This window comes from Acipenser ruthenus, chromosome 15 (genome assembly GCF_902713425.1).
Source record: "Acipenser ruthenus chromosome 15, fAciRut3.2 maternal haplotype, whole genome shotgun sequence".
NCBI classification, from domain to species: Eukaryota; Metazoa; Chordata; class Actinopteri; order Acipenseriformes; family Acipenseridae; genus Acipenser; species Acipenser ruthenus.
Window position 1 is genome coordinate 8,113,329 of NC_081203.1, and position 26,255 is coordinate 8,139,583.

At 42.2% G+C, this 26,255-nt stretch overlaps 1 protein-coding gene across 1 annotated transcript in view; it reads left to right on the top strand.

Annotated features, from left to right (window-relative positions):
• Positions 1-744: 744 nt before the first annotated feature.
• Positions 745-26,255, top strand: part of LOC117422505 (centrosome-associated protein 350-like) — a 71,938-nt gene continuing 46,427 nt past the window's right edge. Inside the window, exons 1-13 of the mRNA XM_058987333.1 lie at positions 745-873; positions 3,036-3,131; positions 5,128-5,171; positions 5,735-5,828; positions 7,574-7,661; positions 9,658-10,091; positions 12,246-12,353; positions 12,793-12,870; positions 14,675-14,788; positions 15,768-17,152; positions 17,670-17,770; positions 18,948-19,342; positions 20,380-20,473. Coding sequence (XP_058843316.1) covers positions 3,107-3,131; positions 5,128-5,171; positions 5,735-5,828; positions 7,574-7,661; positions 9,658-10,091; positions 12,246-12,353; positions 12,793-12,870; positions 14,675-14,788; positions 15,768-17,152; positions 17,670-17,770; positions 18,948-19,342; positions 20,380-20,473 — 2,960 coding nt within the window. The 5' untranslated portion in view covers positions 745-873; positions 3,036-3,106. The remainder of the gene's footprint in view (positions 874-3,035; positions 3,132-5,127; positions 5,172-5,734; positions 5,829-7,573; positions 7,662-9,657; positions 10,092-12,245; positions 12,354-12,792; positions 12,871-14,674; positions 14,789-15,767; positions 17,153-17,669; positions 17,771-18,947; positions 19,343-20,379; positions 20,474-26,255) is intronic.

The window sequence follows — 26,255 nt, forward strand, 5'->3', positions numbered from 1 at the left end:
CATTGGAAAAAATGATTTTTAAAAATGCAAAATAATTACAATATAATATGTGAAAGTATTATAAAACATGATGCACAAGGAGGTGTTGTGAATTTATAAAGCAAGTGTCTCCCTCTGAAATATGATATTTTCTCATCTCTGAGGGTTTCCTGGAATTAAATCGGATTGTACAGGTAAAATTAATAAAACAACATTATAAAATGTGCTAGAATCCATCTGAATAATGTACCAACTCCTATCAGAAACTCCTAATAAATTTCTCCCTTGCTCACCTTGGTTTATACTGCTGCTGTTATTTTTTCTGAATCAAAAAAGCTTAACTAATTCTAGCCCTGTCAAAGAAAAGGGAGCAAACTTTTCTCTCCTTCAGAAACAGGCTAATCATTTGGAGCAAAAATTAAAAAAAGAAACTTCAGGTTTTGACTGCGTGTGCTGTATTACTGTATTATCCACTCCAATAAGCTAGAGACACGCAACCCTTGTCAAGGAAGCTGAAAATGTGTGCATTAGTTGCTATACCGTACATGCTACAGTGCCTCCGTGTTTAACAAAGCGCTGTACTGTGTACTTTGGATACAGGTGTCTGCCAAATAAATACATAATAATATAACAGTCTCTTTTCTAGGCAAGTATACAGAAGGGTGTGTCGCTAACAGTGAGATGTACTTGCCATTCTTGGCGCTAGTCAAGGCGGTGAACTTCCCGGGGCAGTCACAGAGTTGGCGGGCAGACAGACACCTCTCACCTGTGCCGCTGTTTAGTGCCTAATACACCTTTTTGCACTGAAAAAAATAATACTCTGAAGCAGATCGGCTGGCTTCAAAGCAGCTGTTAACAAATCAACCCGATCAAGATATTCTGCAAGTATTAAAGGTAAAAAAAACAGTGTATTCTTTAAGTGTGAACCAGTAGGCTATGTTCTCACATTTTTTGTTTTGTTGTGACAGGTTACCAGAGTGACAGGTAACATGGTTCCTGTTAGTAACGCTCAGTTAGTTTTTAACAGCCTTTAAACGAATACCGTGAAAATATTGAGAAAAGGAAAAAAATATTTAATGCAAAATTGAGAAAAGGAAAAAATATATTTAATGCAAAATTGTAAAATGTGTGTAAACGTGATTTGTAAAACTAAATTTGTCAAGTTTTTTTTTTTTTTTTTAATAACTATTACCTCTCAAAAACACGCTGTGCAAACAACTTATTTTGTATTCATACCTCTGTAGATGTTCTCGTTTTCCCAGCTGTTAATAATGATTAGGTTAAAGTTGCGGTTGGGGCTTTTATTAAAATAATACAATGAAATACAGCAGTAAAGAATAATACGAATAAAGAACCATACTATATTTACACCACTAATTATTTCAACAGTGACTTAAAAAAAAACATTTCTTTGCGCACATCAGTTGCCAATGCTGAGACCAAGTGAAACAGTGGGGTTTTCTTCACCAGTTACGCCAATAAATTAGTATTATTATTATTTGTTGTTGTTGTTGTTGTTGTTGTTGTTGTTGATATTGTTGTTGGAGAGCCCTTAAAAAAACCTATAAATCCAGAACGAGCCTATTGTGTGATCATCCAGAGTCTGCTATTGGATTTTCTCTTGAGTGGAGTCCTCCGGACCTGCATGTGTGGAGCTTTGCAAGAGTTATTTATTTATATTTGTTTTTTAGTCACCAATGTAATGTCAGTTAATAAAATAAAACACTATTGGTATTGCCTGTAGTTTACATGCATTTCCCCAATGCTGCTCCTGTAATCACGGGGGATTATTACAATGTATATTAGTATACATCCACTGTATGCGCACACATAGCAGTGTGAATTACAAACAGACGGACAGACAACTCGGTATACACCCAGATTCAGATACGATCGATAACATGTGCTAAAGATCACACCCGAGTAAGTTTCATCACAATTGGATAATTGCTTCACTAGTTATATCTAAAAATGCAAGTGCGACATGCAGACATACGCCTCCATGTGTATGTATCCCATTATGCCATTCCATAGAGAGCAAGATAGAAAATGTTTTTATTACAACTAACATTTAACCGATGGAAGTAGTGTTGGGCTGAACTTGTGGACAGCATTAACGATTCCTTGTAGAATAAGCACAGAAAGAAGCCTTCTAAAAATAGTTAATGATCTAGTGCTCCCTCTTGTGGTGAAATATTGTAACAATAGGCATAGCTTTGCCTTATCATTAGAGCGAGGCTTTAATCTTTCATTGTGAATGTGTAGTTTCCCAAGTTTGAATAAAGAGGGTTATTTGAATAAAAGTTCAATATGAAAACACCAGCACACCATAAGCTTTTACATTTTTTAAACATCATACTGTTGTAAATAGTTGCCTTTCTGGCACATCAAGTTACATGGTGGCAAGTATTAATAAGGTCAGCTTTTTGATAACGTATGCAACACTGAGTAAACAGGCACTGAATTTTCAAATGTGACACCACTAACCTAACACCTCTCTGCCTTCATTCTCATTGCACATCACTCAGTCAGGTTTGATCATGGTTATTATACAAGAAAAATGAACCCTCTGTGGCTGTTATTTTATAGAGCTGTCCCCGTAACAGTGGTAAAGCTTTATATCTCAGAACTTATTTTAGCTAGTTCATTCATATTTGCAGGTTTATATAAATCCATGCTTACATTTTTAGTTTTACATCCTGGTGACTTTTTAAAACTCATAAGTTTAAAGCACCCCCAAGGCCTCAAAAATGGCTTTCAAAGATGTGTTTTATCTCTAAGTTGAACTGGGTTTCCAGAGTGTAGCCATTAACCTGTGGCCCTGCAACACTGCCCCTAGTGGATTTCAGAAATACCACACACATGATCTGTTTGAGATCTGAATTGCAGTTTTTAACGAGTGAGTTTTAAAATGCTTTAACATTAACATTATGTAAGCAGCACAATAACCTTCATAGCAAGAAACAAGTTAGTGCTTATATCCCAAGTGATGGATATTAATGTGGATAAATGGTTCATTTTATAGATGTGGAATCCATTGTATTTCTTATTTGCAGTTTCTAAAGTAAAGAAAAAAACAACAAACATTCTGAAGACTTAGCACAGTAAGCAGACTGGAACTTCCTCAATGGAGGGATCGTATAAACTGGAGGGTGAGTGAAGCATGAGGACGGGCTTGCAGTTTTGCAGGAATTTTTGTGATAGAGCTTCATAATGCGCTCTAAAACACCCTTCTTTCAGCTCTCCAGCGCTGTCACCCTGCACCTCTACAATGATCATTCTCAGCTCTCCAGCACTGTCACCCTGCACCTTTACAATGATCATTCTCAGCTCTCCAGCACTGTCACCCAGCACCTTTACAATGATCATTCTCAGCTCTCCAGCACTGTCACCCTGCACCTCTACAATGATGATTCTCAGCTCTTGAGTGCTGTCACCCTGCACCTTTACAATGATCATTCTCAGCTCTCCAGCACTGTCACCCAGCACCTTTACAATGATCATTCTCAGCTCTCCAGCACTGTCACCCTGCACCTCTACAATGATGATTCTCAGCTCTTGAGTGCTGTCACCCTGCACCTTTACAATGATCATTCTCAGCTCTCCAGCACTGTCACCCTGCACCTTTACAATGATCATTCTCAGCTCTCCAGCGCTGTCACCCTGCACCTTTACAATGATCATTCTCAGCTCTTGAGTGCTGTCACCCTGCACCTCTACAATGACCATTCTCAGCTCTCCAGCACTGTCACCCTGCACCTTTACAATGATGATTCTCAGCTCTTGAGTGCTGTCACCCTGCACCTTTACAATGATCATTCTCAGCTCTCCAGCACTGTCACCCTGCACCTTTACAATGATCATTCTCAGCTCTCCAGCGCTGTCACCCTGCACCTTTACAATGATCATTCTCAGCTCTCCAGCACTGTCACCCAGCACCTTTACAATGATCATTCTCAGCTCTCCAGCACTGTCACCCTGCACCTCTACAATGATCATTCTCAGCTCTCCAGCACTGTCACCCTGCACCTCTACAATGATGATTCTCAGCTCTACAGCACTGTCACCCTGCACCTTTACAATGATCATTCTCAGCTCTCCAGCGCTGTCACCCTGCACCTCTACAATGATGATTCTCAGCTCTACAGCACTGTCACCCTGCACCTTTACAATGATCATTCTCAGCTCTTGAGTGCTGTCACCCTGCACCTCTACAATGATCATTCTCAGCTCTCCAGCACTGTCACCTTGCACCTTTACAATGATGATTCTCAGCTCTCCAGTGCTGTCACCCTGCCTTTTGATTAAGAGCAGTAAAACACTTTTTATTAGCTCTCCAGTACTGTCACTTCTCCAGCAGCAAGCAGGATCTTCTCATAATTCATCATAGTTCAGTGTTACGGATCATCAGTGTTTACCGGAAACCTGTTACTTTTACCTTTCCTGTATCCCATGTTGCATCCCCACAGTTCTGATGGTTTTGATATTCTTATTCACACATGGGTCGTAAATCAGACGGGAATACATTTTACTCTTTTCATGGTCAAGAAATAACTGCTCATTTGGATCAGAGCACCAGCATAGTTGCATCACGGAGCATGATCTGGATACACACTGACCATCATAAAAAAAAGCTCTTATTCCTGGTGAACACAAGTAAAACTTTAAAAAAGTATTCCAAATATCTGTGCTTGTGTTGAAAGCTCAACACGGGATACATCAAAGCAATAGGGTGTTCTGTAACACTATAGTTATAGGATGAGTTCATAGAGTTAATAACGACCAGTAGATTTCTCCACTTCCTTGCTGTCAACATTCTCCTTAATGATCAGTAAGTAATCTATTTTTACTCCTCCAGAAATGCTATTTCTCTGTGTGATTGCTTGTTTAAACACTACACTGAAAAACAGTATACATATAAAGGTTAAAATAGTTCAAAATTCTAAAGTTCTCAAGTTACTAATGTAATGGTCAGTTTCACAGACCCTCTTTAGCACTAATCTTGGACTACACTACCTAAAGGTGTATTAGTGCTAATCAGGGTCTATTAAACCATCATTCGAGTTTATTTTTATTTGAATAAGCTCTGTTGCTGTGAAATTGTTGCTCCCCAGTCCAGAGGTGAGTTGAGCCCCTTTTCTCCCCTAGATGTGGAGTTAGCTTGGGAGAGGATGAAGGAAGCCAAAGCCATGGTGAGTACCAGAATCCTCTCCTCCTACTCAGTGGCCCTTTTCATCCACACTGCATGTCAATGTGCTTTAAAATGAATGAAATATACAACTGGATTCAATCATGGATTCATGTTACCAATCCTGTGGGTCACCCATCACCACTCCACGAATTTCATTACAGTATGTTTCATAAGATACCCCTTACAGACACTCTTCAATGCAACTCCTCTGTGCTACTGCACTGTTAGACTGTTTACATAACTTAAGGGCAATCCATTGCAGTTCAATGTTACCAGACCACCTGAAGCAGCACCGCTGTGCAATATATCTTCCAAATCCACTGTGTTGCCACTGATTTGCAATCAGGGTAGTTAGTGGAGAAGCCTATGTTGGAAGGTACTGTAAGTATGTCGTACATTTTAAATGTACCTTGAGAAGTGTAATGAAAGATCCTTTTCTTAACGTCTTTGAGATTGTTGGAAAGCATGCTCTTCTCTGTAGTGTCTGTGCTCCTCTGTGTTGCGTTGCTTCATTGTGGTGATTCTGGTCCAATCACACAACTAACCCTTCTTTGTCTCTTTTAGCTTCACTTGGTTGAGGACAGCTTTGGTATCCAGGACCGAATAATAGATCCACCGTGGACAGAAGGAACGGGGGTGAAGCAGGACAGAGAGCCAGGTAGGTCAGAGTTAAGGGGGACCAACCTGTTCCTTCTAAGTCTGGGGAGCTCAGGTTTGTGAAAATAATGTACTTTGCTGGGGATTAGAGAGGCAAAAACAACAGGGACTAAATCACCTCACTGCGCTACAGAGACCCCTACTGGCCGGGCGCTTGGTGCAGGAATGGCCTTACTCCTCCAGGGGCAGTATCTCACCATCATTCTCTGTCGATTTCCTGGATGTAAAGGGGCAATTGACTTTGGGTACTGTAGCTGTGTAGATTGTTGGTGGCTCTGGTACTGTAGTTGTGCAGATTATTAGTGGATCTGTACTGTAGTTGTGTAGATTATTAGTGGATCTGGTACTGTAGCTGTGTAGATTGTTGGTGGCTGTGGTACTGTAGTTGTGCAGATTATTAGTGGATCTGGTACTGTAGTTGTGTAGATTATTAGTGGATCTGGTACTGTAGTTGTGTAGATTATTAGTGAATCTGGTACTGTAGTTGTGCAGATTATTAGTGGATCTGTACTGTAGTTGTGCAGATTATTAGTGGATCTGGTACTGTAGTTGTGTAGATTATTAGTGAATCTGGTACTGTAGTTGTGTAGATTATTAGTGAATCTGTACTGTAGTTGTGTAGATTATTAGTGGATCTGTACTGTAGTTGTGCAGATTATTAGTGGATCTGTACTGTAGTTGTGCAGATTATTAGTGGATCTGGTACTGTAGTTGTGTAGATTATTAGTGGATCTGTACTGTAGTTGTGCAGATTATTAGTGGATCTGTACTGTAGTTGTGCAGATTATTAGTGGATCTGGTACTGTAGTTGTGTAGATTATTAGTGAATCTGGTACTGTAGTTGTGTAGATTATTAGTGGATCTGTACTGTAGTTGTGCAGATTATTAGTGGATCTGGTACTGTAGTTGTGCAGATTATTAGTGGATCTGTACTGTAGTTGTGCAGATTATTAGTGGATCTGGTACTGTAGTTGTGTAGATTATTAGTGGATCTGGTACTGTAGTTGTGCAGATTATTAGTGGATCTGGTACTGTAGTTGTGCAGATTATTAGTGGATCTGGTACTGTAGTTGTGTAGATTATTAGTGGATCTGGTACTGTAGTTGTGCAGATTATTAGTGAATCTGTACTGTAGTTGTGCAGATTATTAGTGGATCTGGTACTGTAGTTGTGTAGATTATTAGTGGATCTGGTACTGTAGTTGTGTAGATTATTAGTGGATCTGGTACTGTAGTTGTGCAGATTATTAGTGAATCTGTACTATAGTTGTGTAGATTATGAATGGATCTGTACTGTAGTTGTGTAGATTATTAGTTGATTGTGCTGTTCAAAGGTCTGTTGGCCAGGCTGGTTATCAGAATGCAAATGCATTTCCCTTTCTGACACATTTTTTAAAATTTTACTGTTACCCTTCATGTGTATAAATTACTGCTGTTATACTTTTTTTATGAATTGAAGAATGATATGATATGAAAGCATATTAACCACACACACTCATACACTTTTTACACATTTTTGCTGTCAACATGAGATCTTGTATGACCCCCTTTACAATAGGATTTTACTGTTATCCTTCATGTGAAAACTGTCAGTTTACTACTATTACTACTACGACTACTACTACTACTACTACTACTACTACTACTACTAATAATAATAATAATAATAATAATAATAATAATAATAATAATACATGATGATTACAGCAATGACATTGTTAATAATAATGTCTATTTTTGTCCACAGCAATGGAGGGAGAGTCAAACCCAGAGACAGACCTTTCGAAGACTATGAGAAGCCTCAGAACACAGAACACTGACTGGAGCTCCCTCAGGTCAGGTCTGCTTTTAAGGATCTGTGGTTCGGTCTCATTCATTGTGCCCCTAACATGTCTCTGCCATTGGGGTTGAAGCCTTTATCATGTACATATTGTATTGTGCTGATATTGATTCTAGGCTTCATGATAATCTTTTATTTGGGATATAAAGATAATACAAGGCTGTAGAAGATCAAAGCAAATCAAATCACTTCCTGTGCTGAGTAAAATTACTTAATTCTATAGTGATGCAAAACTTTTGGCCAGAGCTGTAGACATTGGAGTAAAACCGAGTGCCAGGAAGCAGCAGTAACTTTTACTTTTATAGAGTTTGTTTAGTTTTGGGGGTTTTTTTGGCTTTAAATACCAGTAAATTAACCCATTTACAAAACAAAAAACAAAATGGTGCTATCAACAGTAAACAGTTACATGCCTGTGCTTCAATATGATATCGCATTATGCATGTATTTTTTTGTATTAAAATACAACAATATATATATATATATATATATATAATTTTATAAAATGGCTTTCTTATCTTACTGGGTTTTAATGTAACTTTAAAATTGCTGCTTTTGTATTATGTGTATACTGTTATTTAAATGGTCTGACTGTGGCAGTTGTATGTGTGATATGCTATACAAATGTATTGTGGTTTTCTTCCTGCTATGTACTGTACAGTGCTTTGCAATACTTTTGTATAAAAAGCGCTACATAAATGCAATACTAAACATTTACAAAAAGTCCCTAAACTAAACAAACTGGACGGATATGCCGTTTACCAGTTAACAAAACACAAACACTTGTCTTTGCACTGTCGACTAGGTTGAAACAGAACCACACAGTTTTAACTCCCTGTGGGAGGGTGCGGGTATTCACTGACATGGGAGACAGAAATGGTATTTGATAACACCACACAGGTGCTCGGTTTTATTATTTTTCTTTTGTTCTCTGGTGCACTGATTTCTTTGAGCCCGTAGAGGGCGCTTGTGGTCCGTGGTCTGGCTACCAGCTATGGTATCCAGAACCAACGGAGAATACCACGGCAGGGTACTCAGGTACAGTCCGGCACTCGCAGGTGCTCACAAATTATAAAAAACGAAAAGGCAAAAAGAAACAGGGAAAATAAAACACAGTAAGGAAAAACTACAAAATAAATGTGCTGCACTTCGCAGCGTGAATCTCCCCAGTCGCCGCTACCCGTACGACCCGGGACTCCGTCCTACCCTTTGCTGTCTCCAACTCATACACGTTACTGGGGCTGCCCAACGATCCCCCACTTTTCCCTTTCTTTCTTTAAAAGTATTTTCTTTGATCTCTTTTCTTTTTCTTTCCGGGCTTGTGTTAGCCTCCCGTCCCTCAGTATTCAAAACGAGACCGCTGTTCTCGCAGTTCCAGTTTAAAGGGGCGGATCTGAGGAAACAACAGAGTGTTACTTTATAGGTTAACAATCCCATTAAAGTCCGCCTCCCAGCCACTCAGAGAGGGGAAAAGCACACACACCCTCTTCCCCACCTCTCCGTGTCACCGCCATGACTGGCAGGCAGACCCCACGGGACTGCCGCCCTCTTCCTGCAGCATCGTGCATGCGTCAGACGGCCAGTCCAGATCTCTCCCTGTTACACTCCCTATTGACTGCTCGCCAGCTTCCTGCTTCCTTTAACTCAGCAGCCTCGAATGAATGATCTGTGGGGGTTTTATTTCCCCACAGAACAGGCACAGGCAGCTGGCACCAATTTACAAGAATTTGCCAACTGCCAAAACAATTAAACAAATTAACAAAACAATTGACACATACATTTGCGCATTTGGCAGGGAGGATTTTAATCCCCTCCCTGCCTTGCTAATAATATATATATTGTGTGAATGTAAGTTTTAAATACAAACAAAGAACCAAAAGATGTTCAACAGAAGAAAATACAGACTGGTGATTCGTAGGTAAGAAAGTGGATTGACAAAACTTGGTTAGCCCTCCTTTAACTAAAGGGTTACCATCTCTGTGTCTTTCCTGCAGGCCACACAGCAGCTTGATCCAGATCTCACCTGAGAGCACCAGAACACTTCCCTGCAGCGGGGTCCTGTCTGAAAAGACAAACCTGCCCCAGAACACTCCTGAGCGGAGCAGAACCCGAGAACTCAACGATGACATCATCTGCATTCTCCACAAGCACCAGCCAATGAGCTGCAGTGATGGAAGCACAGAGGGAAGAGGAACCCAGAGCCCAGCAGGCAGCGCTGCCTCCCCCCTGTTTAATGCTCAGCGCAGGCAGCTCCTGAAAGCCGGCTCCCCTACTGGCAGGACCCTGCAGAGCCTGAAAGAGCGGATCCACCAGCAGAGACAGCAGCACCAGGCTGTGCAGGGCAGCACTACTGAGGTCTACCAGCGGGGGGCGATCACCAGGAAGGTCAGGAAGGTCACCTTCACACCTCCCCCTCCCGTCTATAGAGGTCTGTTTGAGTTTGAATACTGCAATATTAGTGAGGGGAAAAAAGTGACTGAAGTCTGTCTAACTGTTCAAGTAACCAGATAAATCGGACATTTTCAAGCAAGTTTCACAGGTTTCTGTTGTTGCTTGGACTCATGGAAAATGGAAAATGTCCCTGTCACAAAGACGGCCGAAGTGGGTGGCGTCAGACCAGATGCAGGAAATAAAACAACAGAGAGGTGTGGTTTGGTGGAGCTGAGCGAATGCTTTCACTCAGCATTTAATAAACAGAACAGAAAATAAAAAGGTTGAACACACATGATTTCCATTACACGAGAGTAGAGCACAAAACAGGACACGGCACTATACGCCAAAATAAAAAGACAAACAAAACTAACTATACCGACAAAACACGGTGAGCAGATTTTACTACTTATCACTTTTTACTATTACTACCTCCGACTCCTATCCCGTTCTCCACTCACCGAACACACAACCCCGAGTGAGAGCTACGTGTCTCTATATATACTGTTGTGCTGGGATTCAATTACTAATTAATTATTCACTTGAATCCCAGCACGTGAATTCATTACGTGCAACCCCGTGCTCACATATTATACTTTAAATGCACGTGAAGTGATAGTGCAATCCCGTGCCTAAATATAATTATACAATTTAAATACTCGTGCTGCACACACCCATTTATATCCCGTGTACCAATGATGACTATACACCAACATTAACACACGCACACAACATACAAAATACACACAGGGGCGGGCACTTCGTCACAGTCCCCTACAACCAGTCGCTTCAAAAGTGTAGTGAACCCCCCCCCCCCCCCCCCCCGGTCCGGGTAACGGGCGAAAGTCCGACACACTTGAGAGCTTTGTCCTGGATGACAGCCGGCAAGCTGGGAGGTAGACAGGATGGCTAGTAGATAACATAACATCAGCCAGAGGTACAACTGCAGCAGGTTCCAGTGTAAAGCAGGTAACAGTGTAAAGCAGGTTCCAATGTAAAGCAGGTTCCAGTGTAAAGCAGGTTCCAGTGTAAAGCAGGTTCCAGTGTAAAGCAGGTAACAGTGTAAAGCAGGTTCCAGTGTAAAGCAGGTAACAGTGTAAAGCAGGTTCCAGTGTAAAGCAGGTAACAGTGTAAAGCAGGTTCCAATGTAAAGCAGGTTCCAGTGTAAAGCAGGTTCCAGTGTAAAGCAAGTTTCAGTGTAAAGCAGGTTCCAGTGTAAAGCAAGTTTCAGTGTAAAGCAAGTTTCAGTGTAAAGCAGGTTCCAGTGTAAAACAGGTTCCAATGTAAAGCAGCTTTCAGTGTAAAGCAGGTTCCAGTGTAAAGCAGATTCCAGTTAACATAATCAGTTATATTATTACATCATTACTTTCACACATCGGAAAAGGGTCCCACTTCCAGAGCTCATCTCTTACATTATGCACTTCTATGGGTTCAAGCGCTTTCTCACTGAGCATGCTCACTACTTACAGTCATTCAAAACGACGGAGATGAAACACATACACACTCTTAAAGGGGCCGCATCCTTCTACCGTAGGTAGAATCATTCCAATATTAAAACTTTACAATGCATTAGTAAGACCTCACCTAGAATATTGTGTTCAGTTCTGGTCACCTCGTTACAAAAAGGATATTGCTGCTCTAGAAAGAGTGCAATGAAGAGCGACCAGAATTATCCTGGGTTTAAAAGGCATGTTGTATGCAGACAGGCTAAAATAATTGAATCTATTCAGTCTTGAACAAAGAAGACTACGTGGTGATCTGATTCAAGCATTCAAAATTTTAAAAGGTATTGACAATGTTGACCCAGGGGACTTTTTTGACCTGAAAAAAGAAACAAGGACCAGGGGTCACAAATGGAGATTAGATAAAGGGGCATTCAGAACAGAAAATAGGAGGCACTTTTTTACACAGAGAATTTTGAGGGTCTGGAACCAACTCCCCAGTAATGTTATTGAAGCTGACATCCTGGGATCCTTCAAGAAGCTGCTTGATGAGATTCTGAGATCAATAAGCTACTAACAACCAAACGAGCAAGATGGGCTGAATGGCCTCCTCTTGTTTGTAAACTTTCTTATGTTCTTATGTTCCTATGTTCTTATGTTCTAATAGATACAGGTTTGTTTAACACTCTGCTACCCATTCCTCTTGTCAGGGTTCACCATTGTGGCTGAGAGAACAGAGAGCCCAGGTGAAGGCAGAGCCAGCCTCCAACTCGGCAGCAAAGGGACAACTCGCAGGAGGGACCAGACACAGGGAACAGGTAACAGATGTTAGATATTATCAGTTACTGCTGTTACAGGTTTTTTATGAATTCAAGAATGATAGTAAGGCATGTTAACCACACACACTCATACACTTTAGATTTCTACACATTTTTTGCTGTCAACATGATCTTGTATGATGCCCATTACAGTAGGATTGGATGATAATGACATTTTCCATTACAGGCTAAAAATTGTCACGATAATCACAATCCTCCGTAGTTAGTAGTTCTTCCTCTTTCACAGACTCTTTTTGTTCCTTTTTGGACACATTTGTTGCTACAGGAAGTGAGGAACAAAAAAATCAGTTACAGTAGTGCTGATCCTTATGAACTTTAGATGACTGTCAATTCTTGTTCATCATACTGGGACTCATGAGATGAGATGTTAATAAAGTGTTTTATAAGCATTGGTTATTAAGCGTCTGTGTGTTTGCAGGTCACTCGAAAAGCCCAAGACTGAAGAAAACAACCTCACCCAGCAGCTCTCCCTCCAGAGACATGAGCAGACAGACAAGTAAACCATCTTCCATCTTCTTAAAGCCTTGCGGCTGGTTCATTTAGCAAGCACACTTTTGGCATGCGTTATTTTCCTTTTTCAGCACTATTCAGAGGTACAGTACTGTACATGTGTTTAAACTAGGGGCTTTTTGAACGCAAGCACTGTTTTGGAATAACAAACTGGTATATTTGGCACTTGTTCTCCTGTGCCTGAAAGTTTAATTATTTTGTGCCATAGAGCTTGGTAATAAAAACACAGATCATAAATAGAATTAAGTCCTAACCTGGGATACAAAAAGAATTGCCAGGGAGATACTGTAATAGGAATGAATTACTCACTGCACAATTCTGCAACCCAGGGGGACAGTTTGAAGTGGGTGGAATCTATTGAGCCTACAACAAATTCGAATTAAGATTGAAGTCTTCAGCATTTTAAAAAGGGTTGACCCTAATCAATACAGCATATAAACCATGACACAGCTGGAAATTAAGTGGAGATAGACTTAGGACAGAAGGAAGAAGACACTTCTTCACACAGAGTGTAGTGAGGGTATGGAATGGGTTACCAAGTCATGTTTTTTTATTATTTGTTTATTTAGCAGACGCCTTTATCCAAGGCAATTTACAGAGACTAGGGTGTGTGAACTATGCATCAGCTGCAGAGTCACTTACAACTACGTCTCACCCGAAAGACGGAGCACAAGGAGGTTAAGTGACTTGCTCAGGGTCACACAATGAGTCAGTGGCTGAGGTGGGATTTGAACTGGGGACCTCCTGGTTACAAGCCCTTTTCTTTAACCACTGGACCACACAGCCTCCTGAATCCACTGGGATGCAACTTCTTATTTTCATTGAGTTCTGGATTGGTTTACAGTGGCTGGGCAATTGTTAACCAGGGGGAATTTAGTTAGTCTGAAGTCTTGTTGGCTGAATGCTTGTCACATTATTAAATATCATAGGCAGCCTGTGCTTGGTGTGCATGTTTGACAAATGACTGCACTGACCTTGTAAGGCCCAGCCGGCTGGCAGGAGCTCATTGGATCGTGTGTAGATGCCCATTATTTATGTACTGCAGGACGGGTCAGCTGGGGTCAGGGCCAGGGGAGATTAATGGAGATTCAAAGGTCACCGCCACCGGGTCGATGTTCATATGTACAGTTGAATGGCTTCATGTCACTTTAACTCAGTACTGAGGGTCTACATAAGTGCTAGGGATATTAGTCATTAAGTGCATGGAATAGGTGACCTACGGTATTGTAAGGGTGAAGCCCAATATATTCTCAGCCTCTTGAGCGGTGGTGGCGCTCAGTATGTCACACTTATATTTGAACCTATAAATGTATTATCGAATCGTGATGAAACTTGGTTTGGACATTCCTTTGAGTTCTTGAGTTCTAGACTCAGAGCAGGGTTAGAACAAATATCAACAATTGTGATATTATTGATAATTTGTTTAGTCTTTATTATTTATTGTACAGAAACAATATCATCAACAATAGTATTATCGTCAATAATACTGTTTCTTCAGAGAAAGTCACAATCAATTTCTAGCTGATAATTAACAATTAAAAATGTCATTATCGTCCAACCCTTTTGGTCTATGATTGGTTTTCTATAAGACTACATCTGAAAAATTTTAATAAAATTTAACATAAACATTTGTTACAAAAAGTTATGCCCAAAATACTATAGATCTTCTAATTGCATTGAGATGCATACTACTATAGGATCCTTGGCAATAAGTACACTGTTGTATTGTCCTTTTCATAATGGTCACTGTGCTCCCTGTATTGACCTGCCTGTTTGTGTGTCTCGTGCAGGAGGCCGGTCTCCGGGGGTGTCTGCCTGGCGAGATGGACAGCGCCTGGTGAGGATGCTGCTGGGGCCCGCCCCCCGACCCAAGAAGGGAGAGAGCGCTACCCAGGGGTCAGGAGGTACTCTCTCTTTTCTAATCATATTGTACTGGAAAAAGCTTTATATTAATTTTGAATGGAATGCCTGGGTGTCGACTGAATGTTATCAGTCTACCCTCGTGTCCGAAACACGATTATTGACGATAATACTAGTGTTGATAATCATTTTTCCAAAAGACCATTTGAGTGTCAAGGTCCTGGATAAATTAACAGGTTAATATTTATTTATTGCATTTATATAGCGTTTTTTATACAAAAGTATTACAAAGCACTGTATACTACATAGCAGAAAAAAACAACAAACCACAATACATTTCTATAGCATGTCACACATACAGCTGCTATAATCAGAACATTTAAATAATATATTTAAATAACAGTATACGCATAATACAAAAGCAGCAATTTTAAAGTTACATTAAAACCCACTAACATAAGAAAGCCATTTTATAAAAGTGTGTTTTTAGACTTTAGACTTTAGTAACTTCCCTAATATGAGTCTCAAATGAGAGCTCAGGATCAAAGATGACCCCCAAACTCTTAATTTCTAGTTTAAGTTTTGATGAGAGGCTGCAAGGGTCGAGCTCATGTAATCCCACATTTCCTTTTAGTTGGTTCTGTGATCCCACTAGCATAACCTCTGTTTTATCTGAAGTCAACATTAGAAAATTCTGTGACATCCAATGCTTGATGCCTGTAAGGCAAGTAGCTAATAACACCCACTGTTTTAAAAATGTCAAGATCTTCATGTGTTCTTGTAATGGTGCAAAAAGACATTTCCATTCAAAAATGCCTTGTATATACACAGATAACAGTAAGGATGAAAACTGGGTTGTCAATATATATTATAAATGAGAACATATGACTTCTATTATTAAGTTGGTGAAACATAACAAAGGGGTTTTAAAATCCATGATTTTTGGATATCTGAAAATAAACTCCTAGCTACCTGTTTTCCTATATTATGACTATTATTATGATTAATATGATTATTTTTCAGAGTCACTGTTTTCAGAGGAGAAAAATGACATCAAACCTCCCGCAAAGAAGAGACTCTTTCCATCCAATGGGAATCCTGGCCTTTCCAAAAGAAGCCTGTCCTTGTCAAAGAGAAGCCCCTCCCCCTCCCAACGGACCACCGCCTTGTCAAAGAGAAGCCCCTCCCCCTCCCAACGGACCACCGCCTTGTCAAAGAGAAGCCCCTCCCCCTCCCAACGGACCACCGCCTTGTCAAAGAGAAGCCCCTCCCCCTCCCAACGGACCACCGCCTTGTCAAAGAGAAGCCCCTCCCCCTCCCAACGGACCACCGCCTTGTCAAAGAGGAGCCCCTCCCACTCCCAACGGACCACCGCCTTGTCAAAGAGAAGCCCCTCCCCCTCCCAACGGACCACCGCCTTGTCAAAGAGAAGCCCCTCCCCCTCCCAACGGACCACCGCCTTGTCAAAGAGAAGCCCCTCCCCCTCTCAAAGGACCACCGCCTTGTCAAAGAGAAGCCCCTCCCCCTCCCAACGGACCACCACCTTGTCAAAGAGAAGCCCCTCCCCCTCTCAAAGGACCACCGCCTTGTCAAAGAGAAGCCCCTCCCCCTCCCAACGGACCACCGCCTTGTCAAAGAGAAGCCCCTCCCCCTCTCAAAGGACCACCGCCTTGTCAAAGAGAAGCCCCTCCCCCTCCCAACGGACCACCACCTTGTCAAAGAGAAGCCCCTCCCCCTCCCAACGGACCACCGCCTTGTCAAAGAGAAGCCCCTCCCCCTCCCAACGGACCACCGCCTTGTCAAAGAGAAGCCCCTCCCCCTCTCAAAGGACCACCGCCTTGTCAAAGAGAAGCCCCTCCCCCTCCCAACGGACCACCGCCTTGTCAAAGAGAAGCCCCTCCCCCTCCCAACGGACCACCACCTTGTCAAAGAGAAGCCCCTCCCCCTCCCAAATAAGCACAGTCTTGTCAAAGAAAAGTACCTCACCTTCGCATAGGCCCTCCCAGAAAAGCCCAATGCGCTCAGCAGGAAGACCTGTCCCTTCACAAAGCCCCACCCACAATAAGAGACATCAGGCTCCACAAAGGGAAAACTCCTCCCCACCTACAGGAAGAACAGCTAGATGGGATGGGAAGGAAAACACAGGGCCACAGGAACCACAGCGCCCCCCTAAGGCCCGGAGCTACAGTGCAGAGGAGGTGCGTGCCTTCATGGGGCGGCGTGCGAAAGAGAGGACGAGGCGAGCTCTAGATGAGAGACGCGAGGCCCGCAGGGAAGAGGAGAGGAGGAGGGGGCTGCTAGAGGAGGTGCTCAGGAAACAGAGGGACGTCCTGCACAGAGCCCAGGGGAGCCGAAGTCCAGGAGCACACAGCAGAAAGAGGAAGGGGCAGAGAGACACCAACACCAAGGTGAGCAGGAGTACTGAGGAGACCAGATTACAAATCTTGTTGTAATTAAGGCATTTTTCTGTAAGTATGGAAATAATGAAGGAATACTACAAAGGCTTTACAATTCATTTTCTTAGCATTCATTAGCTTTAGCAACATTATCGCCGGTTTCCATATGTCTGTCTGTCTGTCTGTCTGTCTGTCTGTCTGTCTGTCTGTCACACAAACTGCCTTGATTTTGCACCAATATTCCCCATACCTTTACCATACACTCCTAGCCTCCTTTTGCTTTAAACAGATAAACTCCACATATTTTTTAATCACCACAGTGTAGCAAAAGATGGTGTGGGACAGGTGGGTGGGTAGGAGAACAAATCACATACTGTGCTAAAAAAGCTCAAGCTGAAATTTTTACTTGACTTAGTTTCTTATTAGCTTTACCTTAGAATTCAGATTGTGGGTCTTGAAGTTCTGCATAATTTACCTTACAATGTTCCCCAGGATTCTTACTTGGTTTGGTTCTTTTTTCCCTTTACAGAAGGAGCGGCCTGCTGCAGGGAGGCAGAGTGATGGAGACACCCAGGACTGGCTGCAGCGGAGTGGGGACGGGGTGGGGAGAGCGCAGGAGCAGGGCAGAGGGTAAGTGTGTGACCTGGAGGGAGTGTCGGGGGAGTTCAGTACACTTACATGCCATTTTCATTGAGATACCACATGGAACAGTCAATGCCTCAGATAAGTACAATAATACATTTCAATGAGTATGTGTCAAGAACTGCCAGGGCAGAAGTGCTTTTGATGCTAGATTCATGGACTCCTGCAGTCATCTCCTGACATCATAGCATCTGCATGATTTCTTTTGAAAGATGGCACACTGATGTTTCACAGAATTAGTTGAAAATTAACAGTAGCCAAGTTCATACCTAACCGTACCTGTAAATAAATTCTCTAAACCTCCCCCCCCCCACCCCACCAAAAAAAAAAATTCAGTGGCCAACAGAGGGCAGTGTTACTTAAGGAATGAAACAGGTTAATGCTCTATCAAAATATCTTGAAACAGTGTATGTACCAATTTAACACTAAGAAAGATGGAGATGGTAATGAAATATTGTATGCATTGCTGATCAATTTAATTGACTTTTACATGATTAAGAATAGCAATACAGAACAAAATAGAGCAGGGCTTCCCAACCCTGGTCCTGGTTTTCATTCCTACTGAGCTCTCAATTACTTAACTAGACCCTTAATTTACCTAATAATTTGCTTAATTAGACATTTTTAATTGTTCTCAGCTCCTAAAAAATTGCAAAGTTCAAGCTACTTATAAAATGTTACAGCTAACTCAACAGAGCTGTTGAGAGCTCAGATGGAATGAAAACCAGAAGACACATAGGGGAGGATTTTCAAAAACCCAGTGTTATTGTATTGAACTCGTGGTATAGTAACAAGAGCTTTAGTAGCAAGTGATTTTCAAATGTGTTAATTAAATCAATCTGTTAACGCTTTCAAATTCAGTCAATGAGGTCATTAATGAATGCATTTCTCGTTAAAAAGGTTAATTGGTTCTACTTCTAAGTGAGGAAGCTGAAAACAGAGGATTGGTCTGGTGTTCTGTAAACTTTAGGCCAGATGTTTCTCACAGTACTGTATGTTGCTTAGTTTAGCTGTGTAACTGTGAGATACGGAACGTGAAGGACAGTGGTTGTAAAGCAAATTTTAGTATACTGTATTGAATTTTAGAATGCTTGTTATTCATTAAAGTTTTCCCTCCCTTTTCCCTTTGCTCCCACTACCCTGTCTCTCCTCCCTCCCTCTCCAGAGCTCCAGTGGAGCTGGTGAGTGTGGAAGGCACACAGAGGGAGGTTTGCAGCTCCAGTCCACTGAGACTAGCTGACCTAGCCCCCGCAGGGAGGCTAGCAGGGGGGGCTGGCATTGCGCCGCTGAGCCGGGCAGAGAGAGTCAAGGCTATCAGACAGGCGGCAGCAGCACTGGGTGCCCGGGTTGAGACCGAGACTGTCAGGCTGGGGGCCAGCGCCAGGCTGTCTGTTGGTGCAGGAGCCAGGCAGCAGGCTGTGCCAGGATGCTCCAAGACTGGCCAGTCAGGCACCTCTGCCCTGCCCAGAGACCAGGACTCCACCTCCGCTAGTGAGGAGCTGCCCTGGTGCGAGGATCCTGAACAGCCTGGAGCCAGAAGGACACAGCCTGACTCCACAGGTACACTGGGTCCACAGCACTGGAAAATAAACGCTTTACCCTGCCTTGTGGCACTATTCAATCCAGAAACACCCTCTTTACCATGGCAAAGGATTCGCGTCAATAATGACTCGTGGCTCATGGCTGGCTTTCAGAACTACATTTCTGGAAAACTGTAAATAATTCTAACAATATGAGAAAATGTATGAATGAAAGAAGGCTATTCGACCCATCAATACTCATTTGGAGAAAGTCAATTGAGGGGTGTCGTGGAAAACCCTAATTTTGCTTTTTGTTACAATCAAAAACTATTTGTAAAAAAGATCTGATGGAAAAACTTAATAACCCACAAACAATTGCAGGAAATTGTTTTTAGTTGGTAATTGTAAGTAAGAATCGGTTCTTAAAAGGCAAAGGCACCCCTCACGTCGTAGTTGAAAATACACCTTTCAAAGAAAATACTAATGTGCTGTGTGTCTCCAGCTATTTGCTGTACCAAATAAAACGTTTTGGTTTTATAACTTTGAGCTGAGATGTGCTACATTAAAAATGCAGATCATTCTGTTTAACAGGCAATTCTACACACACACACACAAAAATCATCATTGTAATTTATTGAGATAATCTTCAAATCTCAGTTTTCTTTTCCACTATAGCCTAGCCATGTTCCAATTTCAATACAGCTGTCAAAAAACATTGCATTCTTATTTTCTGTGAAGGGATCCTTATCAACTATCAATTGACATTTTTCAAGCCAGCTGCCAAAAAAGGGCTGACTAATACTCTTTTGCGGAAAGGTTTGAATTTTCGTAGTGCATTATACAAACTGAGGTTACAAAACTTATTACAAAATTTGTTTCTTTACCATTTTTTAACATGAGAAATAATATTACATTTTTGTATGAGTGTCTATCATGCTTGTGCAAACTTAAAAATCTAGAACCTTTTATTGAACATAATGATGCTGACTGAAGGGATGGAAACCTGAAGCTTCAGCACAAAAATCAATATTCTTACTGCTTGAGTTTTGAAATCTCTTAACCAGAGATTCTTCACAGGGACGACCCGGGGATTGTGTGAGGAGAGGAAGCAGAAGGCAGGAAGAGCAGGGACAGCAAAGACTGGAGCACAGAATGGAAGCCTTCCACCAGGGTATGTTCACTGACTGATTCACTTCTGTACCATTCACCCCATCTATCTTGGCTCCTAGTAGCTGATTGATCTCAGAATTTGTGCTGGGTCTTAAAGGATCCCAGTGATTCAGGATCAACAACATAACTAGGTAACTCATTCCATTCCCTCACCTATCAGAAAGAAAGCAAGGCCTGCAAGCTGAGATTTCTTTAACCAGAGTAGCTAATGAAATGATTTCCATTACACGAGAGTAGATGTTAAAACTTCATGCTGATTTGAACTCGGCTCTCGCCAAGATAAGCACCAACTAAGACGTAGCTTTACAGTAAACTAATGTGATCCATATGCATCTCCATCCATTTACGTTTCCTTCCATATGATGATGTAGATATCCTTCTGTCTGGTGTTAATGGCTGAAGTGTAATGCTGGCTCCAGGGATCAGCTTATTTTGCCTCCCTGGCGCATCAGCACACACAACGGCTGCGATGCTGGCTCCGGGGATCAACCAAAGTGCGGCCTCCCCAGCGCATCAGCATGACAACCGTCTGGATTGAGCTAAGTAGGGTACATCTCTGGGGTTTTCAAGTGGGCACCTTCCATCCTCAGTGTTTCGTCGACTAGCCCACGACACCTCAAGAGGGCTCGACGGTGATTCTGGCGTCCCAGCATCACCCCCCTCCGTCCCCCACTCAACTCAGCCCAGCTTACTTACCTGTCCCCAGCCAGAATCTTTCCGTCTCAACCACAGCCAGTTGCTGCTCCTCTCTGCTGCTTCAGATAAGTTCTTCACTGTGCGACGCAACTCTTGGCCACTGAATCCGACGTCTCTGAGAAACCGGGTTGTAGAGTGTGCCACAAATCCTCGACAACCCACTTCCACTGGGTAAACCCAGACTCTCCATCCTCGCTGTTCTGCTTCAGTGGCTAGTTGAGCATACCGCAGTTTCTTCCTCTCATACGCCTCATCTACAGCATCCTCCCATGGCACTGTTAACTCTACCAGGTGAACAAGGCGTGCTGATCCAGACCACAAGACAATATCTGGTCGAAGGTTAGTGGTGGCAATCTCAGGTGGAAAAATAAGCCGTTGACCAACATCTGCCAGCATATTCCAGTCTCTAGCAGCTTGCAGTTGTCCTGGGCGAGGATTGGTTTTAACACCTTTTCTTGGTGGTTGCTCTCCTGGGCGGAGGAATGTTGTCTTTTGTGTGTAATGTTTTGATGGAACAGGTGGCAACTTATTGGTCATGTTACGCTTGTCTTCCAATGCTAAGGCCAAACATCGCAGCACCTGGTCATGGCGCCAAGTAAACCGTCCTTGGCTAAGAGCCACCTTACATCCTGTCAAAATGTGCCTTAATGTTGCAGGTGATGAACACAAAGGACATGAGGGATCCTCTCCTACCCAGAGGTTTAGGTTCTGTGGTGATGGGAGAACATCATATGAAGACCTGCTCTGTTCCATTGACCATAGGTCTTGCCAGCCAATCTTACGTTGTTCCACACTCTCCCATCTCATCCATTCTCCCTGTTTGGCCTGGGAAATGGCCTTTATACACCTCATCCTCTCCTCCTGCTTTTGCACCTCGTTGACTACCAGCTTCCTCCTTTGAGCTGGGGCCGCCTTGTGCCATGTAGGAGGAGTTGAACTGAAACCAAGACCCCCTCTTCCATGCTGAACTTGCCCCATGATATCACCAATTCGAAGGGCAGCCTTTGCATCTTCCACAGCTTTCTTTGCCGCCCACTTTCTTCCAGTTTTCAACACAGGTGCTGCCTCCCTTACGCATTTATCGCGTGACTCTACTAATGTCATTTCCAGTCTGACCTTGGCGCACTTAAACTCCTCGGTTAGAGCAGAGACTGGTAGCTGCAGTATTCCTTTACCATAAAGTCCCACTCTGCTGAGGCAGCGTGGAACTCCCAACCATTTCCTGATGTATGAACTGATTAAAGCTTCCAGCTTCTCTACTGTTGTCAAAGAAACCTCGTACACAGTCAGTGGCCACAGCAACCTCGGCAGTAGACCAAACTGAAAGCACCAGAGTTTTAGTTTACCTGGTAGAGCACAGCTGTCTATGCTCTTCAACCCTTCCACTGCTTGTTGTCTAACTTCTCCCACACGAACTGTGTCCTTTAGATCCCCATCGTACCATCTCCCAAGACTCTTCACTGGCTTCTCAGACACTGTTGGTATTGCCTCACCATTAATGAAGAATGTTTTATCTACTACTTTGCCTTTAATTATAGAGATGCTCCTTGATTTAGTGGGCTTGAATTGCATTCGTGCCCATTCAATGTTATTGGTTAATTTGCCCAATAATCGATTAGTGCAGGCTACTGTTGTAGTCATGGTTGTCATGTCATCCATGTATGCTCGAATTGGTGGTAGTCGCATTCCAGAAGCCAAGCGCTCTCCTCCTACTACCCATTTTGATGCCCTAATGATTACTTCCATTGCCATGGTAAAAGCCAGTGGAGAAATGGTGCATCCTGCCATTATTCCAACCTCTAGGCATTGCCATGTAGTGCTGAATTCTGAAGTTGAAAAACTGAATTGCAAATCTCCAAAATAGGCTTTCACTAAATTTGTTATTGTCATCGGTACACTGAAAAAATCAAATGCTGCCCAAAGTAGTTCATGTGGCACTGAACCATATGCATTAGCCAAATCCAGGAATGTCACATGGAGCTCCTTCCTCTCCTTTTTAGCTGATTGAATTTGTTGCCAGATCACATTGATGTGTTCTAAGCAACCTGGGAAACCTGGAATGCCCGCTTTTTGTATTGAAGTGTCAATGAAGCAGTTCTTTAATAGGTAAGCTGACAATCTCTGAGCAATAATGCTGAAGAAAATCTTGCCTTCTACGTTTAATAGGGAGATGGGACGAAACTGACTGATGCTTGTAGAATCTTTTTCTTTAGGTATAAAGACTCCACCTGCTCGGCGCCATGCTCTTGGTACAACCTGTTTTTCCCATGCCACTTTCATCAATTTCCACAGAATTCGTAGAACTCCTGAAGCACTCTTGTACACTCTGTACGGAACTCCATTAGGCCCTGGAGATGATGAAGCCCTTGCTTTTTTCACAGCTTGCTCTATTTCTTTCCACTTAGGTGCACAGTCCTCCATTTGGTATTCTGGTGGATTGATAGGTGGGATGTCTGACGGAATTGACATAGGCTCCTGCCTTTTTGAATCTGTATGTGTTTCCTCCAAATATCTCTCCAGCTCAACCTTAGATGCTTTTAGTGTGCCATTCTTCTCACTGGTGAATAACTTCTTTACAAATTTGAATGGGTCTTTATAAAAGTTAGCTCTCGCACGCTCCTTCTTTCTGTAGCGTTTCCGTAGGCGCTCAGCTCTGCGCAATGTTGCAAGCTTATCTTTTATGACCCTTTGTAAGAGATTGAGTCCCTCCTTCTGACTTTGTTCTGCTCTTCTCCATTGGTTCCTCAGCTGTCTCCTTTCTCTAACTAAGCGTTCAATCTCCTGCTGCCGTCTAGACTTTCCAGGAATAGTTTGTACTTTTTCCTTCCTTTTTTCAACTCCAAACCTCTCACTTCCATATGCGTAGATGATGTCCCCAAATTTATCCAGCTTCTTTTCAACTGTTCCACTTAATCTTTCCAATGCAACGCAGAGATCTGTGTTTACTGTGTCCCATGCAGTTTTCTCACAAGCTCTTGGCCATTTAACTCCAGGCTTGTGCCCGTTGAGGTTCTTTTCTCTCTTATGCTGGTTTGTCTGACCGGGTTCACAAAAAATGTTTGCTAAAACAAAACTATACGTTTCAGACCTATATACAGAATGGATGTGCTTTGTGTGGAAATGTATGTTATAATTATTTTTAGCTAGAATCACTTTAATATCGACTTTAAATTGGGGGTCCCTGAGTGGCTCACCTGGTAAAGCACGGTCGCGTGGTGTTCATCGCACTACAGAAGACCCTACCTGCCTGGCACCTAGTGAGCTCACCTCTGCCTTCAAGTTCCTGTGTGTAAAAGAGGAAACGGACTTGGTTGTGGGATCAAAGGCTGCTCACTGAACCTTCACTTCTCCTGGGCTGTGTGGGGAACTGCTGTGGTGAGGTGGAAAATAGAATATTCTAAACTGGGGGGGGAAATCTGTGGTAAAATAATGAGACACTCTGAATTATATACATATATATATATATATATATATATATATATATATATATATATATATATATATATATATCGATCGCCCCACTCACAGGTTTGTGCCCCTTTAAAAATACGACCCAGAACACAGCGGAATGGATTTTTATGCGCTGACGCGCTATATTTTTAATTCACAAAAATAAAACAAACACAAAACAAACACCTAGCTCTTTACGAGCACTAACTAAACTCTCTGGAACACCCTGACTATAAGTGGGACGGCTAAGTCCGTTTCCCCACCAAACACAGAACAACAAAACAAAACCTCGCCGGTTTAAACTGCATCCACCTTTCTCTCGACTGCTCGGAAGCAGAGCACCTCTTCTGCCTCCTTCTACTCAGCAGCCTTGAGCAAACTGAGTGCACTCTTTAAATACCCTGCACCTGGATCTAATTTAACAATAACTACCAGGTGCAGGGGATAATTAATAATAAAACAGTCAGTCCCACCCCTTTTCAAAGGAACGCCCTCCAAAGAACAAGATAAAAATAGCTGAATGAAAAAACTGAACACCGATTGACAGAAAATGAATTACAAAACATAAAACATAATACAAAAGAAAGGTATGAACTTCAAAAACATGTTCTGTTATTTATTTATGTTATTTAGTTGTTTACTTAGGCTGTATTAGTTGTTTACTTAGCTATATTTAAACAAAATACTGTAAAGCCATTAATATTTGCGGCCAAAATATTTGGCGAGTCACACTCATAAAACCTATTTTGCTCCAGAAATGTTGGAGCCCTGTTGCACTGGTAGTAGTAGATTAATTCATTATATGTGCAGCACTAAGATATTCATGCCAAAAATGTTTACGTTTTTTTTTAATACGTGAAAAACACATAATGAAAGGCTTGTAAATATTTGTGGCTTTACTGTATATATAGTCATATTTACTATCCAACCTTACCTCTCTTATTATTTTGACTGACTCATATATCAAGTATGTACTGCAGACTGGGCTAATAGTGGAAATTGAATGCCCCTCAGGAAGACTGTTGTTATCTCCAGGGTGGTAAGCCTGGAGATATTATAGCCCCCTGTCGATAATAATAGTATTCCCTTGGGTCAATAATTTTCCACTATAGCCCTCCTCTCCAGTTCATCTTTACAGTACTATATATATTGACTTTAAATTGACATCAAAGGCCCTACATTTCTCTGTGGATAAACAGACAGGGAGCCAGGGGCTTCAGTCTTGAACACCGTCAGCCCCGCTATTGGGAAAAAAACATTCCTGCTGGATTAGAGTAAACATCCCAGTTAGTGATGCTTGAGCAGTCTGGCCTTTCAGCACCATGGTAACAAAATGAATAGAAAGAGGTAACTGCTTTCCCCAATCACATTTTCAGAGAGAGGTATTCTTTTCCTCATAAACAATGATTTAACATAGATGATCCAGTCCTACTCATATATTTAATGTATAGTAAGCATCCAAAAGAGTAATGTTAATGCAAGTGGAAGGGCTGTTTTAAGGAGATTGCTTACCACTTGGTTAGAGTACAATCCACACAACTGGGTTTCAACCTGCTTCACCCTGCAATTCAATTTCAGAGCTATTGTTTCTCAATCCCAGTCCGGTTCAGCGGCTTTGCTGCCCGGCGTTAAGTTAC